The following is a 20020-nucleotide window of genomic DNA, read 5'->3' as shown; positions in this document are numbered from 1 at the left end:
AGGGTTAATGGGCACCTGAAAATAACCCCAAAATTTGGGTCCCTTTCGCTTTCGTTATCGCCTGTCAAAGGCTAATAATTTATATTTGGTTCGAGCCCAAATAACAAATGCAAATATTGACAAACGACACAACTGAACCAACTGACTGTCAATCCACCCTACCCAAGAACCTTTGCTATCATTGTGCCCCGAACGATGTTAAATGGAACCCTTTGTGGGCTGTTGACAATGTTAACAGGTGAAAACCATAAACTGCCCCGGAAAAGGAAGTTGAGGATTTTTCCACGATAAGGATACTTGCCTTTATAAATTTTGGCAACTGACTCACGGTAGCGGTTAGTTGTTACCTGAGAAGAAAAGGAAGTACACGTAGTACCCATAGACCTACCTGATTACCAGCCGAAGACACATTAACATCACAATTGTCGGACGGAAAGTTAAGCCGTAAATTATCGGGGGTCTCAGGAAAAACTGTCTGACTGTGATACCAACAAAATTAGCATATTTGGCCACTGTACACCTTTGGGTTCGGGCTAAGAAACTGAATCCCGACAATGGCCCATGTAGGTAGCCGTAAATCGTCATGGGCTGGCTGTGTTTTGGGCCTATGCTAATGTCGATCGTTGTCTGCCCACTCTTAACTCCCGGATCGAATCGGTCTACCGTGTTTGTATATCCCTCGGTTTTTCGTGCTGTGGCATAAACAACAACATCGTCTCTGAATGCACTCCTCTCAGATCGTGTTGCAGTTGCAGATGCAGTCGCTGTTGCATTGACGGTCCATTTGATGGTTCTGTTTGTTCTCGGTACGGTACCAGCTGTGTTTTCACACTTACTCTCGAAGTCAAGGTTGACAATAACCCAGCCAGGGATGCTGCCGAGGGCATTAAACAATCCCGAAGGTAGTTAAAACTTTTTTAAATAAAAGCGAAACCTTGGCCAAGAACGACCGAGTTGTAATAAAAAACAATCTCGTGTCAAACAATAAGCAAACCATTTTATGTTTCTTGTTATCTTTTTCAAAAGAGAAGATAGTAGGACCTCCTCATAAAGGAGCAAGGAGTTTTGTGGAGCATCAGTAAAGTAAGACCCTGTGGTATCATGGTCTATTATGATTTAATTATCTTTAGTCCTGTTTAGCTCATTTACTCAGACGCCCGCCTGCAGATTTCTTTTTAATTTCTGCACAAGATCTGAAATCCTCTATAGATGGTCCAGTCACTGACCCGATGGAATATCACGTGTCCTGTTCTCAAACCAAACCACAACGTCGGCAATACTAATGTCAATTTGTCAGGCTACCAAATCAAGGCACACAGCAAGTAGGTCCCGCCCCACACTCCCGGTCATGCTGCCTCTGCCGGGTTCTGAAGATCCCGGAGATTCTGAAGAGTCGTTGTCGTTGTCGCATGATATATGAGCGCCCTGCCCCTTTTGGTTGTGCCACAGACGCTGGTTGCTGCTTCTGCTGTTGCTGCTTTAACCGCGCCCATTAGGTTCCAGGCCCACAGCGAGCACTTGGAGAAATTATAGTTCTGTTTCCATTCTTTTTTTTAGAATTATATAAATATATATATAGTTTAATTAGAATCTTATTATATGAGTTTTAATCCAGTCATTTAGATTTTTCCTGAGTCAGAAACCTAAAATTCAGCTAACCCGGAAAAGCTTAATATAAAGCTAATCTAAAAATTACTCATACGACCTGTATGCCAAGCACAATCATATTTTTTATAGTATCTTGATTCTAAATTCTAATATCTAGATAAATTGAGCATTTATTTTATATTTGAAATAAAAAATATAAGAAAAATATTTATCTCAGTGCACACTCGAACTCAAGCCGAGTCTTAGCCGAAGTCGAGGCCGTTGCCGAAGCCGGTTATGTTTGTCGGCGGCAGAGAGTGCTGCGCGTCGGCGTTTCGGCCTGTTTGCCTCTCCGCTTTGCTCGGCCATTTGTTGTTTGTGTGTGGAGTGCCTCGTTTTTACGTTTTTGTTTTCATTTCCATTCGCTGTATGCTATATGTGTGTGTGTGAGTATCTGTGAGTGTACGAGAGTATCTCTATCTGGGCAATATCGGTTCACTGGCACTACAGCAATACTCGGCAGCTCACTTCCCTGAGACTCTCTGTGCGGTTAACTTCGACATCGCGGGCATGCGCGACTGGCTTCGAACGCGTGGTAGTGGAGGAAATTAAGCCAGAAGTAAAAACCCGTCTCGCTAAAATCGTCGACGTTTTGTGTGCCTGGCCTGTGTCTATCTCAGTGTCTTTTGTCAATGTTTTGAGCCCAACCCGGGCCAGAAAACATTGTTTTTCATCTGAAAAGTTTCCTTAAGAATTGTACAAAACAAAAATACAAGAAATATAACCAAGAATCGAAACACACATAAATTGTGCTAAACTAGTGTGGGTGTTTTTATTTATGTTGAAAGTGATAATCGTTGATCTGAATTGATCATCTAAAATAGGAAAAAACACGCGCTTAAATCGATTCGTTTGCTTATCAAGGCATACGCTTATAAATTATACAATTCCCAACTTCCAACTCTTAAACAATCTGCTGCTCTCTTCGCAAAAGCTGAATGGAATAAATTTTAATCTACTTTTCGCATGCTACGTGACACTAAATAAAGTGAGTTTCTTCGCCTGATCTGCATCTGATCTGAACTCGGAATTCTTTATTGTTTACATTTATATAGAAATATTTTTTAAAAGGAAATGTAAAGCATTGAATCTGATAGTTACATGATTGTGATAAGAAAAATTCATGATTTTGTATACATAACTTTTTTTGGTTTTGTTAAACGTGCTAAAGAGTCATTTCAATTTCTTGAGGAAAATGTGCAAAGTTACGTGACTTGTGTTTATTTTTGTGTAAAACATCTTCAGATATATATTTAACTACCTCTTAAATGAGGTTTTTGTAATATTTAGTTTCTAAAGACCAGAAATTGTTGTTTCAGTAAAGAATAAATCATCAAAGTGGCGGGAACTTGAAATCAACAAGTTTTTTCTTTAATATTTTACTTTCAAAGTAATATTGTATTTAAAATGATGGTAACTGGTAGTAATTAATACAAATATTATTTTCTTCCATTTCAGCATGTTAATATTAAAATGTTCTAAAATGTTCCGCTCCCTATGGATGCTACTTCTGCTGTCACTCCTAATCCTAGAAGGCCCCCGGCCCTCTCAGGCTCTATTGGCCAATATGGGTTACAAGACCCAATCGAATGGGGAGTTGCTGGAAAACGATTCGCGATACATCTCATATCAAGGTATGTGGAGGTGGGGATTATCAAAAACTAAACGAAAACTGTGTCAATTGCAAGGCAATCAATCAAGACGGGCCACTTGAAGGAAATCGTAAAGTGCTTAATTGTAAATTGGGTTGATGTCTGTCAGAGTTCTAAGTGGTTCTGGGCATGAGAGTCTGCAAACGGTTGCGCAATGGGGAGTCAACAGGTGGCATTCCGAATCCACCCACCCACCTGTTCCGCCAATCCGACTGTATTTGTTTGTCCGGCTTGTCAACAATGATCTTGATTTTTAAGGAATTCCTCAGTCAGTCGCATTTATGACACCTTTTTATATCCGAGTATCTGAGTAACTGAGTATCTGTGTCTTTTAATCAGAAACAGCTCTGTGCTTTGCATTTTGTATAAATATTTGCTCTTTTCCTCGTTTTGCAATGGAATTCATCTTCAAGACAGACTCGAAACGCGTACTCAGCTCAAAAGTTTTGTTGACAATGATTTTAATTTTTGTATAGGGTTTTTACCCCCCCCAACTAAAGTATTAAAATTCAATGGAAACTTTTTGTTTACCCGTGAAAATTGAGAGCCCTTCGAGTCAAGTTAAATATTGCGAAATGTTGTCCGAATGAATCAAAAACCATGAATTACCCATCACAGGAATGGGGTCAATTAATTAGTTTTTAATGAGTTTTTGATAGTCTTTCTTTTATTATGTAATTTTACTAATTTTGATATTTCTCTTTCAGATTTAATGTCGAGTGCTAAACGATTTTACGATCCCGAAACGACCTGGTATTCGGAAATGCTGTTCGACGTTTCCAGGAGTCAAGTCATAGTCGGCGCCAGGTAAGAGCCAGGAGTCTTATGTTATTATAGTTTTTGCTTCCGGCTCTCTTGAGTCACGAAGTCAGTGAGTCGTACTTTTGCGTCAAAGTCCCAACGTTTACTGTGTAGGAGTCACTTTTTAATTAGCAGTACCGATAAGTGGGTCATCGTATTTTTTGTTCTGTGGCTGATAGCGATATGGAAGGGAAAACACCCCCGAAAATAAATCTTCCTTGAGCGTTTGTTGGTTTTGGGTTATCAGTAACTGCATTACGTAAAACACAACGATCCCCAGATAATAAACATATGCATTGCGTATGAAAAACGGGGAGCTCCTACTGTTCTTTTTCCGTATTTAGTTTTTTTTTGGCTTGTGACGCAAGTTAAAAAAAAATATATAAAAACGAAAGTGCACGCATCGCCTTACCGAAATCTTGAGCATATCAGCAAGCTCGAAACAAAAAACACCTCAAACCCATAACTTTAACTGGAGTACCTGCTGTGGGCAAGGGAATAAATAAAGATAATTGAGTGTAAAAATAAAAATATAAAAAATTAAGGAAAAAGAGTAGAATGGGGAAAACCCAGAGAAAAAGGTAACCAAATAATATTGCAGGGCTCTGAGAGAGCAAAAGATTGCCAGTTGGGGTAAAGTACTTTGCTTATTTGTTGAGCAATTTAATATACGAGCGTACGCGTATCCGTATCTGTATCTGTAGCTCAGCACTCTGTTCTTGTAGTTTGCTTTTCATTTACGGGCTGAGAACCCGGGACTTGGGACTTGAAGTTTATTTGTTTCTGCTTCGCATAGATGTGACACCTCTCCTCTATAAAAAAAAAAAAACAAACCACATAACCGATAAGATATATGTATACGAACGTATTTGAACGCAGATGTCTGTCGTGTCGTCATATTGATAAACCCACCAATACGTGCAAATGGGCCTTAACCCATTGCTGCCCAGGGGAAGTCGTTTATCATGGCGTTGTCGTCAATCATTTGTCAGAGTTTTTAAGTTTCTTTCGGTTCTTCGTCGACGACTTTTCTCCGCCCTACTATTTTTCACACTCGCATTTATGAACCTCTGAATTATGGTCTCCTCTATATGCTTGTGCTGGCCAAGATAATGATAAGACCGTCCCGATATTAAAGTCCCTTGCCAACGAAGGCCAGTTGCTCCATATTAAATAGTATGTTTGTCTTGCAAGTAGGTGGGCAGATAGACTAGTGGGCTTTATAAGGCACATAAAATGTAATTTATTTTTATCCATGTAGGCTTAGTAGATAAAGCCAACTAATCAAAGGGCCCAGACGGGTTTTTCGATTGCAGCAGCCGTTGTGTTTCTCTTTTTAGACTCACTATTGAGAATTAGTTCCCAGCTATAGAAAGTTTGCGTGGGTTAATGTGTAATAAGATGATTTGGGATAGATTTTAAACAGAGACCCTTCAGTATCCTTTCCAACAAAAAATAATTACAACTTCCTTTTTCAATTTTAATTTCTTGTAAGCCACCCAAGGTTAACAATCATCCTTATTAGAGCGGTTTCTTTAAGGCTTCTCGAAAAAACAGAAACCACTTTGAAGACCCGCAAGTAGTAATCCACCGAATGACCCTCGCAGTGGTTCAAATAAACCACCAAAGCCACAAACGTAAACCATCTCTAATCGCAGACCGCATTTTAATTGTGGCAATCCGCTCGAATATACTGACATATCTAAACTAGTTGTACAATTGTTTTATGATTTCTGTGGTTGTGGCATTGCTCGGAGGTTGTATGCGGACCTAAGTCTTTGTATTGGCGGATGTCTCGGTGGAGTGGTGGTGCATGCTCCTTGTCTCTGGACTGCAGCACACTTGACACGACTGCAGTCTCCGATTACAGGCAGCCGCCTGTTGACGAACTCTGGAAATGGGAATTGAATCGGATTCAATAAGAGGGGAATGAGAACGGGACCGGGAATCGGGAATGGGAATGGAATTGGGACTGGGACCTGGGACTCCTTGGGTCGTCTACCCATGTCCCATGACGAGTGACGAGGCAAGTTGGTAACCATAACGTAATTTTCTGTCATGAACAGAGCAAATCGAGTGAAGAGTGCACTGGTAGAAAATATGTGGTATTTAATGTATTTTTTAGCCACTAAATAGTTATGTAACCTAAAGAAAGAAGAATTGATATTCTAACTTAGTTGTTAATAAATAAAAATTATCTCTTGAACGAAGTGGGATCGACCTCGAGCCTAAGATGCCTACCAAATGCACCCAAATGTTTTTAAACTTTCCATACAAGCCTATGAGATTTTTTCTTAGGCTCAAAAGCATATTTATGGTGAAGTTTGTTGAGATGCTAATACACCACCAAAAGCCACAATAATTTCTCTTGGTGCATCCAAAGTTGGGGGCCTCATGCAACTGGACGAAATTTGATATAGACTGCATTAAAATAATATTCCGTTTTGTTTTCGCTTTCGTTCGTGCTGCAACCTTTTTGTGAGTTTCTTTAAACATTATCCAGTGCACGCGGACACATTTACGAGCATATATCCATATATAATATTATTTTTCGTAGGGGTCGGCTTAAACGCTGCCGTACATAGTAGTATGTGTTGTGGCCTGTCGCAAATGGAGCATGCAAATGACCTGCTGGGAAGCATTTCAAATGTTTATGCCCAAACAAAATGTTATATAAACAAGGAAATTATTTTCGTGTGCTGTGCATTAACCATGATATTGTTTTTCAACTCGAATATCACATGGGGTGGTCACTCGCAGATAGGGATCTCCACAGGTAGTGGTTTTGAAGCAGAGGTATATTTTTATAGCTATAGTTTATATTTTGAAGTTTTGATCTCCTACGTAACTCGCAGTTCTGTTAATAAATCATATTTAATTTTTGAACGCCCAAAATTTCATGTAACTCAATCTTAAAAGTACAAGATACAAAAATGCACCTGTGACAGTTAACGTCAGCTCGCCGGCTACTGGAGCACACGGATACCGAAATTGAAATCAAAATTAATCAAACCATGTTGCACCAACCTCCGTGGGGAGGTGGGCCGAGGAGGGGCGTTTTGTGAGCTGTTGGCAAACATTTTGCATATTTCTATTAAAAAGCTCTTGAACGGCTCCAGACTGACAGACAGACAGAAATTCGAACTCGGCTTGAGTTTGCGTTTGAGAGCCAGGAATGCGGCAGCGTAGGCAGTTGGGAAAAGCTATAGAATATAGACGTACAGTGATACCTCAGCAACTCAATATTTGAGCTTAATATGCTTCAATATATCATAGCAATAAAATGTTCCGCTTGGCCAGGAGCAACTGTAACTGGGTATTAGTAGAGATTAGCAGTGGCGGGCAGTGCAGCGGCGATTTTAATTACAAGTAACCCATTTCAATGCGAGCAACCAAAGCCAGAGCCAGACCCGAAGCCACCAAAGCCACCGGTGCCACCGGAGCGGCAGACATAACGCCCACGCACCACCTGAGCAGCGGCGACAGCGACGGCGGCGGCCACTTGAGCAACTCTTGGGCGACAGGCGGCGACACCGCATTTTTAATAGCCCCTGTCTGTATCTGCATCTCAGACTAACAGCCTGTCCGGCTCCACTTGCTTCACTTGCTCCACTTGCTCCACACTTGCCTCCAGTGCGCTTACAAAGAGCTCTTTTTGTTATCTTGTCGCGGTTGTCGTTCAAATAAAAATTGGCGGTGGCGGTGGTGGTGCAAGGTGTGCGAAAAAATATGCGAAATGCGAATGCTCAGGGGTGCTTATACTCATACTACTCTGATCTCTGATATACTCTTATGTAGAGCAGACCATTATGGCGGTTTACGGAATTGTCGGTTATGCAAATGGGTCATGGCGAATTTTTTGGCGTTACAGTTTACTTGATTTTATAGTTTTGTTTTTATTCCAATTTTGGGGATTTATTGTCTACTTGATTTTATAGATTTTCTTATTTTTATATCTTCATTATTTAGTAAAATTAATACAAAGCATGTTGCGTTTGTTTTTAGTAGGCTGTAAGGTTTCTATGTTTATTCCATTTTGGACCTAAAACCAATAAAATTTTAGAAAAAAACTTTCATTAAGATTAAACCTTAATCATTAAGGCCATAATTGGAATAAAATACAAGCTTTAAAATATATTTTTTCAAGTTTTTCTTTTGCTAATTTTCAATAGATATTTTTATAATCTTGTCTAATATTATTGATTACCTTTAACTAATAACAACGTGTCAGATATACAATTTTTGCGATAATTTCTAAGATACCTCGCAAAGCCTAGAATAGATACAGTCATGGGTAGTTTCGGGCAAACATCCGATCATGTACATTACCGGGCATATTTGCACGCACGCGCCCCTGTCCAGATTGCGAATTTCAAAGAGTACTGACAAATACAAATTAAAAAGCTAACAGAACAAAACAAACACTAGATACCAAGTTGAATAGGTTACAAAAAATACTATATATATAAGCGAAACATGTGTATCGGCCTTTTTTTCACACCTCAGCAGAAGAGAATATTCGCTGCCGTCGTCAGGTGAGACGAAAGATAAAATCAGGTGAAGCGGTAATGATATGAGGGGCAAAAGGGGCTAGAGGGGAGGCTTTTGAAAGCCAATGCTAATTGGCAAGGCCGTTGCTTATCGCACTGGGTGGTGGAGCTGCTCGTTGTGGCCATGCTAGAGAGCTTGCAACAAAAAACAAAAATAAAAGAGCACATTGAACTTGTCAGCCAGAATCGACGGATTCGTGCTGAAATTAACAGAAACTTTTGGAATTTGGTATGCCTATTTGCAATTCTCATTTCACTGTTTTTTGTTTCTTTTTTTTATTTAACATAATTTTAAATAAGTAAAGCTGAATCGAAGCTTGGATTACCCAGGAATTTTAGAAATTTAGTGTAACAATTAGAGAGATTTTTAAGGAGAAAGTTTTTCAGTGGAATGTAGTTTTTTTATTTATAGAACTTCTTAAAAACTTTGTTCTATAAACAGATTCCTCAAAGTATCTTAAACTCTTAAAGATCCAAACCTCTTTTCTTAACTCTTTTTTTTTTAACATTTTAATTTTTTATTAACAAACTTCCTAGAAACCGAGATCCATATTTTTTTTTATTTTACCTCCAATAACGTATAGATTATTTTTACAACCCAATACCCTATGAACAAAATGAGTGGGAACCGCTTACTTTTGGGGTAGGGCCTCAAAGTGGGCATTGCGAATGTAATCACACCGTTGAGGCCCCACTTGTCAACGTACTCAGGTTACAGTGGAACTAACACAATCAGCAATAATTAATTTTCGCAGCCGTTAAGTCTAGGTGAGATTTACAGCAGTTGTTATTTTCAGTTTCTTTCAGTGCCTATACCTTCTTTTTTTTTATTTTTTTGCACATTGCATTTTTGCAGTTGTCAGACTACGGGGCTTTTGTCACGTCATTTTCACATGGATATTTAAAATGAATTAGTGTCGAGAGGTGTTGCCTGAATGGGAAAGAAAAGGGAGGTTTTCGATTTCCGGTGACGCCCCACTTCACAATTGTAATCTCCTGGCGTTTAGATATGGCGTTTGCAGTTACAATCTCCTATAGATTTATTGGCATTAGTTATTTTATTGACACGACCTTACCCAAGTGGCTTTAACAAAGTCAATAAATGGCACGTTGTTGGTCAAAAGTGGCTAGAAACCTCAATAAGCTGATAATTTCCAGAACGAGGTCTGAGTGGGCAAAGTCTTTGAAGTTGATATAGTGTACTAGGACATAAAATTCAATAAACTACATTAAAATGTAGTCATTAAATTAATATCGAACCCTATAAATATTTGCATCTGTCAATGCGTTGGGGAAACACCTTTTCACGCTTGCTGGACAGCTGCTATTTTTTCAATGAAATACATATGGGAAGGGCGATGATGTTGTTTGATACGCATAATCGCAAAATGTTGGCGTGTTTATTACCTCATCACGTACCGCTTAAGACGCACACGCAGCGCGTGGATCTCGAGTTACCACCTGAACCATATACATGTGTGTTTTTTTGTATGTATTTTTACCTGCAACACGACTGGACGGAGGCCGAAGTGCCACGCGCCTTGTGCCAGCTGCAATCAGACTGATTGATATTGGGCGATCAGGCTGACTATCCAGTATCACTATACACTAAGAGAAATATATCAGACTAAATCTGACTTTGTAGAAGTCTTTACATATATCCTCGGGCAACTGACCATTAGATTGCCGGACTGTGGGCAGTGGTCTCTTTTGAGCTTGGCGTCGTCTGGTCGGCGGCATTCCTTCTCAAGCCCAAGCACGGCGGCGTTCTCCATTCCAATCCCCCAACTCCACATCCAACTGTTGGCCATTTCAACCACTCTTACCAATCCAATTCAAACCACTGGAAAAATGCCGCTGTCCAGGCTGAGATGTAACCATTTAGCGATTGCTTCTCGCGCGCATTCGAATGCACTTGATCTATTGATCTTCGTGTTCGTTTCGCCAAATAAGCGTAGCACAGTGGTTCAGGCTTTAATAAGAAAATATCCACTAAATTAACTACTTATTTCAATCAGCTTTAGAGTCTGACTATGGGGTTTCTTGGCTTAAAAATCAGCCTTCAAAGGCGCCCACTTGCAAATCAAATAAATACTTTTCTAACTTCTTTGGCAATTGGCAACCACGGTGCCTGGACCAAGTTTTCTTACCAGTTTGCCTTGCAGTTCAATGCTCCGGCGGCCAACCAGTTCAAAATTATGACAGCTTCATGGGTGAGGGGCGGTGCGGAGGGGCTTTAAATGAAGCTGGAGCCGGAGCTTGCCTTTTTTGTGGGCTGTCTTTATAACAGTAAAAGGAATTTTTATCTCAATACCCGGTACTCGTAGGTTGCCCTTTAAAGTGGGCAATAAAAAATACATTCTTTATTCCAAGCAAGGGTTATTATTATTATTTTGAACATTATTTATATTAAGTACTATTATTAACTCTCTATATTTTATCTCTTTTAGGGACACCCTGTTCCGTATGTCTCTTGATCTGGAGCCGCTGCAGCGTGCCAGCTGGGGAGCCACTCCGTCAGAGATTGCCATGTGCCAGGCAAAAGGCCAGTCGGAGCGACTGTGTCGCAACTATGTACGCGTGCTCCACAGCTATGGTGAGAACCAACTGTACGCGTGTGGGACGAACGCCTTCCAGCCGAGCTGTTCGTGGCGCCAGGTGAGTGGTCGTCCAAGACGACGACGCCATAGTCGCCAATGTGACGCGACAGTCCCCAGCAAGCTCTAAACTCTGGCCACTAAACTCTTGCAGATGGAGAACCTCAACGTCACCAGCGTGGACAGCGGCGTGGTCAAGTGCCCCTTCCATCCCCAGGCCAACAGCACCAGCCTCCTGCTGCCCAACGGCCAGCTGTTTGTCGGCACAGCCACGGATTTCTCTGGCAGCGATGTGGCCATTCTGCGGACGGGTGTGCAGTCCAATGAGGTGAGCATTTCATTATATTTTGTTGTAAACTTAATAGTTTATCGTTTTGTTTTTTGTTAATTGGAAAACACATGTTTTTTTCGGTTTCGGCCCACGCTGCGTATTAGTAATTTAATAAATATGGTGGCCAATGGCCATTATTTGGGAGTTTATTTGGTAGTACCACACTGCGTATGAGTAATATATATAACTAAATACTTTTTAATTGCTTCTTAAACAAAGAACTCATTTCATATCAAGCTTAAATTATGTTTAACCTTCTCTTTATAGTTTAATCTGCAATTATTTGTAAAAACCTAGTCTAATATATTTTTGATTACCTTTTTTTTAGCGTTTTCTCCGCACCAAGCAATACAACAATAACTGGCTGAATGGAGCCCAGTTTGTGGGAAGTTTCGAAGCCGGAAACTTTGTTTATTTTCTTTTGCGCGAATCGGCCGTGGAACACCTGAGCTGTGGCAAGGTGGGTGTTAACATTACGGGAAATTATGTCCATTATTAGAATCTAAAATCAATTGTTACCCTTAGGTAATCTATTCGAGAATTGCTAGAGTTTGTAAAAACGATGCCGGGGGTGGTCGATGGGCCAAGGAGAACTGGATGTCGTTTTTGAAGGCTCGTCTGCACTGCTCCTTGCCTGGAGAGTATCCCTACTATTTTGACGAAGTTCAGGGCATGACCTACGCCGAATCCGAGTCTGTGTTGTATGCTACGTTCAGAACATCCGGGTAAGTTGTTAAATTTAAAAAAAAAATATAAATATATGTAAATAATAATTTTCTTCTTTTATAGATCGAGTATTTTTGGATCGGCTGTGTGTGCTTTCAACCTGAGCTCTATAAACGAGGCTTTCGATGGGGCCTTCAAGCACCAGGAGCACGCTGACGCCGCCTGGCAGACCGTGAACACCAAACAACGCAACCAATTCCAATGCACCAGCAGTTCCCCCAGCTACGGCCAGTGGCTGGACAGCTCCAAGTATCAGTTGGTGGATCAGGCGGTTCAGCCCATTGGCGGTCAGCCCTTGTATCACTCCAAGTTGGAACAGTTTGGACGCGTGGCTCTGGACATAGTTACCACTAAGTCGGAGCAGGTCCATGTACTCTTCGTCGCCAGCTCTGGGAATCATATCAAGAAACTATCCGTAAAATACGGCGCAGACGGAGTCCAGACCTGTTTGGTGGAACTCTGGCAAGCAGACGACACGGGAAGCAGTGCTTTGCTTAATATGGCCTACGTTAAGGTCAGTGAGTCGCTCTACTTGGGAACGGATCTGGCCCTCACCCGCATCCCCGCCCAGCGCTGCAGTCGCCACGTCTCCCAATCGAGTTGTCTCAACGCCATGGATCCCTATTGTGGCTGGAACGAGCTGGTGGAGCGATGTATGCCCCAACCCCAGGACTCCTCCGTGTGGCAGCATTGGCATCAGGCCCCTCAGCTAACGTGTCCGGTGCTCAACGCCCCCATAGACGGTGGCTGGACGGCGTGGTCCTCCTGGGCGGTATGCCAGCAGCACGATCAGCCAGACAGCAACTGCCAGTGCCGGCAGAGAAGTTGCAACAACCCGCAGCCTCAGCACGGAGGTGCCACCTGCGAGGGAATAAGGTGGGTTATAGCTTACTTTAAGGTTTAAATAATTTGTGAAATAATACTCTACCATTTGCGTATTGCAGCACCCAGGTGACGAACTGCACCCAACATGGGGGCTGGACGGAGTGGTCAGCCTGGTCGCCATGCTCCCAGACTTGTGGGGTTGCCGTGAAAATCCGACGACGCACCTGCGGCAATCCTCGACCGGCCTTTGGCGGTCGTACCTGCGTTGGATCCGAGCAGTCGGAGATGTACTGCCGCCACTTGCCACCATGTCCGGTGGCAGAACCGCAATCCGTGAACGGCGGCTGGGGACCGTGGGGCGAGTGGAGCGAGTGCAGTGCCCAGTGCGGTGGTGGCTTCCGGATGCGAAGGCGGGAGTGCAATGATCCGGCTCCGCTTAACGGCGGCCTTGAGTGCCCTGGCTGTCGGCTGGACTACGAGGAATGCAACATGCAGAGCTGCCAGGAAGTGCGCAAGCTCAGCGGCTGGACTCCCTGGCTGACGACGACCAACGTGGGAGGCAATCGCAACTCCACGGAACCGCAGTTGGAGCGACGCTTCCGATATGTCTGCCGCGCTACCAGTCCCGATCCCAGCTCTGTGCGAGTAGCCCTCGCCAAGGAGGAGTCGCGCAGCTGCCAGGCTGATGGCAGTTGCCAGCGGCACGGTGATCACGAGGACAATTCCGATTCAGCTGATTGGTCTCCGTGTAGCGTCAGTTGTGGTGGCGGAACTCAGCAGAGGCAGCGAGGGCGTGGCACTCAGAGCCGAGCCTGCAACCTACAGGCCTGCCCCACCGATGAACAGCAGTCATCAAATACCATAGACAACGAGGTGGACCACGGAGAGTGGAGCTGTTGGTCGGAATGGTCAGCCTGCTCGGTGACCTGTGGCCTGGGTCTGCGGAGGAGGACGCGCCGCTGTCTGGGAGGTCATGAGCGGCTCTGCCAGGGTCGGGCTCTGGAGGAGCAAAAGTGCGAAATGGTGCCCTGCGAAGACTTCCTTGGCTGGAGTGCTTGGAGCGAGTGGTCTCGTTGCTCCAGCGATGGTATCCGTCTAAGGCATCGACGTTGTTTGGTGGAACAACCAGCTGCCCTGGAGTGCCGTGGAGCGGAATTCGAGAAGACTGCCTGCGTCCCGAATGAGTGTGAAGGTAAGTTTTAATTAGAGACAAGGTTTAACATTTTATTAACGAATACTATAATCTTACAGAAACCCAGACGGCCTCAACAGCCACCCTGCCCATTGTGATTGGCGTCTGTATACTGGTGACCGTGGCCTGCTGCCTGGCCACCTATCGGTTCACGAAACAACGATTCCTGATCAGTGCCGAGGAGGCTTTAAACAAAACCACAACAACGACGGCTAGCTTCGATACCTATCCCAATCAGTACTCCAGTCTGCCAACCAAGGATGTAAGTGAAAACCAACAATCAAAGCCAGACAAGTCACTAAAACAATGATTTCCTTACAGTATTACGATCAGAGACCCAAGCGACAGTCCAGCTTCCGGATGCCGGCCAAGAACAGCAATGTGGGCAATGGTACCCTCAACAGGAACACCATGCACCACAACAACACACCCAAGGTGCTGGCCAAGACCTACAACGACTGCGAAACGGGAACCCTGAAACGACAGTCTGCCCTAAACAATTGCCGGAGCAACATCGACGACGAAAAGTTCTAGAGCGTCATCTTTCCGAAGCTCCTAGTGCCATCTTTTGCCAGGACCTGGTCCATGGACCATGGAAATGCTACAACGATAATGAAGTTTATTTTAAAATATTATGCAGCTGCAAAATGTTCCTTCTCTTGACTCACATTGAGTCGTTTTAGTTAAGTTGAGGTAGTTTTCGACCTAAGTAGCCCTAGCAAGTAATCCACAGTAGACTAAGAGGTTATTTAAGCTAAAAAGAGTATTTTAGTTCGAATTTCTATCGAACGTTTCAAAATTTTCACATATTGTTTTCACTTTTCGTTGCATAATTGTTGTGTACATTTTTCATTCGAGACTGACCGTTAATATTTGCTAAATTAGAAAATTGCTAAATCATCCAAATTGTATGCCATGCAGCAAAGTTTTCAATATTTAATTATCATTTAATTCATTATTTTATGTATTGTACAGAGTCCGAACTGACGTAGTCGTGTAATTCTGTAAATTCTAGCCACTAAGACATCCACATCGAGAAAATAAAGAATGTTTCACTAACCAAAAAATCAAAAATGAATATTGTATTTTTTTCCAAAATTTCCTGATTTTATTTTTTCAGTTTCTAGAGTTTTGAATTTATTTCAAGTCTGTTACATCATATTATATGGCTTGGCGGAAGTCGGGGCGTATGATGAATTTTTATCGGATCTAAAAAGTATAGCATACTTTTGCGATGACAGCATGCTGAAAATTCAAACTCGCATGCGATATTTGTTTAAATGGGCACATGTAATGAGAACAGTTAGATTGTTACAAACTTGACACTCATTTAATAATTTAGCAATACATAAAAGAAAAATTGTGGAAAATTAAACTAGTTAGGGATCATTTAAGTATAAACGAATTGCATCGTTTCGACATAAAAATCTGTATGCCTTTAGAAAGGTATTCCAACTTTGCAATTTAACAGAAAGTTTAAAAGGTTAAATATTAATCTTGTTATCTAAATATTAATCTAGCTTAATATAATGTTATTTCAGTAATAACGTTCAGTAATAAACAATAAAATAAATTATTATCTTTGCCGTTTGTGAAGGAGTCAGCAACCTTGCCAAATTTCTGACTAAATGGTTCATGAAATGGATATTTTTTATCCGTGGATTCGGATAATGAGAGTGAAAATATTTTTTGTAGATTAAAAAAAGAAAAACAAGAAATGAAAGCTAACTTCGGGCGGAGCCGAAGTTGATATACCCTTGCAGTTCAGTCGCTGTCCGCTAGGTGGCGCCACGCATCTTATATTATTAGATATATAGTGGATCGTATATAGTCGGCCGATCCTTATGAAATTTGGCAGATCAGATTGTTTTTCCCAAAATAGAATCTGTACCAAATACCATCTTTCTAACATAAAAAACACCAAAGTTATGCCAATTTCGATCGTTCTATGACAGCTATAGGATATAGTCGGCCGATCCTTATGAAATTTTGTACATACGATATTTTGGTCAAACATAACATGTGTGGAAAGTCCCAACCCTCTAACTTAAAAAACACCAAAGTTATGGCATTTCCGATCAATCAGTTCTATGGCAGCTATAGGATATAGTCGACCGATCCCGGCCGTTCCGACTTATATACTACCTGCAAAGGAAAGAAGGATGTGTGCAAAGTTTCAACTCGATAGCTCTAAACAGTTGTGACAGCGCTTGGGTCCTGGTCACACTAACCTAATAATTGTGCAAATTTTTCTTGTGGAAGAAAAATTTTATATTATTGTTATTTCGAACAATTATCTCAAGTAATCCTGCTGAGGCCTTATTACCGCTCGTGTGTACACCTTGCGCACGAAGTCTACTTTTGGTCGCTGCAGGGCAGTGGCTACTTTTGGTCGCTGCAGGGCAGTGGCTACTTCGACAGCGAGTAAGTCAACAGCGATAAGTAAGACAATAAGAGTGTTGGTCTTACCCCTCGCTCTACGCATTGCGTAAGCGGGAGGTCGTATACATATTATTCTGAAGACTTTTGGTTCTAAACTGAAAACTATTGATATAATGGAAGAGTCATCTGCTCGCCGTCAGTCTAGCAGCAGGAGCGATAAATTTGATAAGATGAGACAAATAGCTGGTGCAGACCCTGGAGAAATAAGATCCCAAATCCGCGACCGGCGCTCAGAGCTATCTGCCTACCTTACAGGTTTGCCGGAACAAACACGGACCTCCAGCTCAATGGTGACAATTAGCAGTAACACTACTACCAGTGTAACCTGCACTATTTCAAACGCCAATACAAGTTTGGGCAATTCTTCTACGTACACCGTGGCTGCAACTACATCCGGCAGCATTTGTTCAACTACGTCTCCGCTTGCAAATGTATTACCTTCGTTGGTAAATAAACCAAGCAATTCAAAATGTCTGTTTCAAGCTCCTGGACGAACTGGCAGCCGAAAACGCAAAGAAGTGACTCAGTCCTCTTTACCTGCTCTCGCTCTACCCCCGATCCGCAAAGCTAAGCTGCAGACTTCAACCCCGCTCAACAAGACGGCTGATTCTTTCTTTGCAAAGGCATTGGGTAGCAATCGTTTTGCGATTCTGGCTGCTGAAGCAGATCAAATGGAACAGGATCTGGAGGATGTTGATTCCATCAATGGAGATACTGGTGCCCTTGGAGGAGATGACCATTCAGCAAAATCTAGCAAAATCCCTGCTATCTGCGTTCCGAATGTAAGCGATCCGGTCTTATTGGAAAATGCTCTTGATCATAGCATTGGCTCCTCAAACTACTACATTCGTACTTCCAAATTTGGTGTTTCCAGAATATATGCAGCCAACTCTAACGCTTTTCGAGCAGCTGTTAATGAACTAACGTCGCTTAACTGCCAATTTTGGCACCATCAGCTAAAAGAAGACAAGCCATACAGAGTTGTGCTCAAAGGAATCCATTCTAACGTTCCAAAATCACAAATTGAACAGGGTTTTACTGACAAGGGCTTTGAGGTCCTCAATATATACTGCCCCAAAAAGTCTGATTGGAAGAACATTCCGGTTAACGAAGATGATAACGAAGCTACAATAAATTTTAAAACTAGGCAAAATTTATTTTTTGTCAATTTAAAGCAGAGTGCTAATGTAGCGGAGTCCCTAAAAATAACTCAACTTGGTAGATACAGAGTCACTGTTGAGCGTGCTTCTCGTAGAAAGGATCTACTTCAATGCCAAAGATGCCAAATTTTTGGGCACTCTAAAAACTATTGTGTCCTGGACCCTATTTGTGGTAAATGTAGTGGCCCTCATGCTACTGGATCTTTACTCTGTGTAAGCGATATATACTTGTGTATAAACTGTGGCGGTAACCATGTCTCAACAGATAATAGTTGCCCAGTCAGAATAGACAAAATTAAAAAACTAAAACCGAGGCCTAGACTCCCGATAACCAATCCACGACATGTCTCTCGTGGATTCATCCCTGGTGAAGCCCTAAGAACAAATATATCGTATGCTGATATAGCTCGGCCCAATGATATGCAACCAAGGACTAGCTCAACCTTCCAGAGTGACGCAAGCTCTTCTTCTGACCCTAGGCTCAATCATAAATTCTCAATAATAGATAATGCCATCCGCGACATCAATTCCAAACTGGACACTCTATTTAAGCTGATGCAGGAAAATGCAGAGTCCAACAAATCGTTCAGAGAGCTGGTCCAGGTTCTCATTGCGCGTTTGCCGAAATGACTCATTTAACTATAAATATCGGATTGTGGAACGCTCGTGGATTAGTCAGAGTTTCTGAAGAGCTTCGATTATTCCTCAGCACTCATAACATAGACATATTGCTTGCCACAGAAACTCACATGCGTGCTGGTCAGCGCATCTACTTGCCAGGCTATCTCATCTACCATGCTTATCACCCCAGTGGCAACAATAGGGGTGGATCTGCAGTCATTATAAAGGATTCCCTAAGTCACTATCCCCTGCCCCCTACCTCTAGCAATGACAGACAGATAGCGAGAGTACAATTACAGACTTCGGATGGGAATGTCACAGTGGCGGCGATATACCTACCTCCAACGGAAACATGGATACAATCAGAATTTGAATCCTTGCTGACCGATTTTGGTGGCAAGTTCATTGCTGGCGGTGATTATAACGCCAAGCATGCTTGGTGGGGAAACTCACGAGCCTGTAGAAGGGGTAAGCAGTTGCAAGAAGCCATTGCAAATGGATGTTACCAAGTACTTGCCACGGGTGAACCCACTTTTTACTCATATAACCCTCTTTTAACACCGTCAGCGCTTGATTTCTTCATAATTAATGGATACTCTATGGACAGGCTACAAGTGAGAACACTCCATGAGCTCTCCTCGGACCACACTCCTATTCTAGCCACACTCCATTCTACGCCTGTGAATAATCCGCAGCGCCCACGACTCCTTGCCAGAGGTGCTAACATAAACTCTTTCAAAAACCACCTAGAACAGCTGGGCGAGATTAACATTCAAATCCAGGATCCTTCTGACATTGACAATGCTATCAGTACTTTCATGCGCTTTATAATCCAGGCTGCTGAGATAGCTGCACCCAGCAATCATCGAAGTACAGATACCTCTAGACATCCCCACCTACCACCAAGAATTGCTGCGCTCCTTAACCTAAAGAGAAGAGTCAGAAGAGAATTTACAAGAACGGGAGACATCCGAATCCATCAGATATATCATCGGCTGGCTAACTGTCTTAGCAAGGTGCTCGCCCAGAGAAAACAAGATTCTATAGACCGACTTTTGGAAAGCTTGGACACAGACGCTAGTTCTAACTATTCACTGTGGCGTATCACAAAACGGTACAAAAATCAGCCAACTCTAAAATCAGCCATTAGAAACCCCTCAGGTGATTGGTGCCGTACGAGCCTAGAAAAGGCTGAACTGTTTGCTAACAACCTAGAACAACGATTCAAGCCATTTGAATTTTCGCCTGAAAGTATACGTCAACAAGTTGAGGAGTTTCTGGAATCTCCGTTTCAAATGAGCCTGCCTGCTAACCCTGTCTCACTGACAGAGGTGAAAGATCTTGTTCGTAAACTTTCGCCAAAGAAAACCCCCGGTGAAGACCTTTTGGACAACAGGACGATTCGACTTTTACCGGATCAAGCCTTGCAATTTCTGGTGATGTTGTTCAACAGTGTACTTACTATTGGATACTTCC

At 42.4% G+C, this 20020-nt stretch overlaps 1 protein-coding gene across 2 annotated transcripts in view; it reads left to right on the top strand.

Moving 5' to 3' along the window:
- LOC6493266 (semaphorin-5A) overlaps nucleotides 1–15395 on the top strand; it is a 42078-nt gene extending 26683 nt beyond the window's left edge. The window contains exons 1-11 of one of the 2 annotated variants that reach the window (XM_001957364.4): nucleotides 2084–2635; nucleotides 3106–3281; nucleotides 4007–4106; nucleotides 11101–11308; nucleotides 11402–11575; nucleotides 11907–12038; nucleotides 12104–12303; nucleotides 12368–13180; nucleotides 13249–14321; nucleotides 14381–14583; nucleotides 14643–15395. In XM_001957364.4, the coding sequence (XP_001957400.2) occupies nucleotides 3107–3281; nucleotides 4007–4106; nucleotides 11101–11308; nucleotides 11402–11575; nucleotides 11907–12038; nucleotides 12104–12303; nucleotides 12368–13180; nucleotides 13249–14321; nucleotides 14381–14583; nucleotides 14643–14855 (3291 nt within the window). In that variant the 5' untranslated portion in view covers nucleotides 2084–2635; nucleotide 3106 and the 3' untranslated portion in view covers nucleotides 14856–15395. Of the gene's footprint in view, nucleotides 1–2083; nucleotides 2636–3105; nucleotides 3282–4006; nucleotides 4107–11100; nucleotides 11309–11401; nucleotides 11576–11906; nucleotides 12039–12103; nucleotides 12304–12367; nucleotides 13181–13248; nucleotides 14322–14380; nucleotides 14584–14642 lie in introns of those variants that run through there. The other variant, XM_014908809.3, reaches the window with a different exon arrangement.
- The last annotated feature ends 4625 nt before the right edge of the window (nucleotides 15396–20020 follow it).

This window comes from Drosophila ananassae, chromosome 2R (genome assembly GCF_017639315.1).
Source record: "Drosophila ananassae strain 14024-0371.13 chromosome 2R, ASM1763931v2, whole genome shotgun sequence".
In the NCBI taxonomy this organism is placed as follows: domain Eukaryota; kingdom Metazoa; phylum Arthropoda; class Insecta; order Diptera; family Drosophilidae; genus Drosophila; species Drosophila ananassae.
This window is presented reverse-complemented; position numbering and strand designations above follow the sequence as displayed.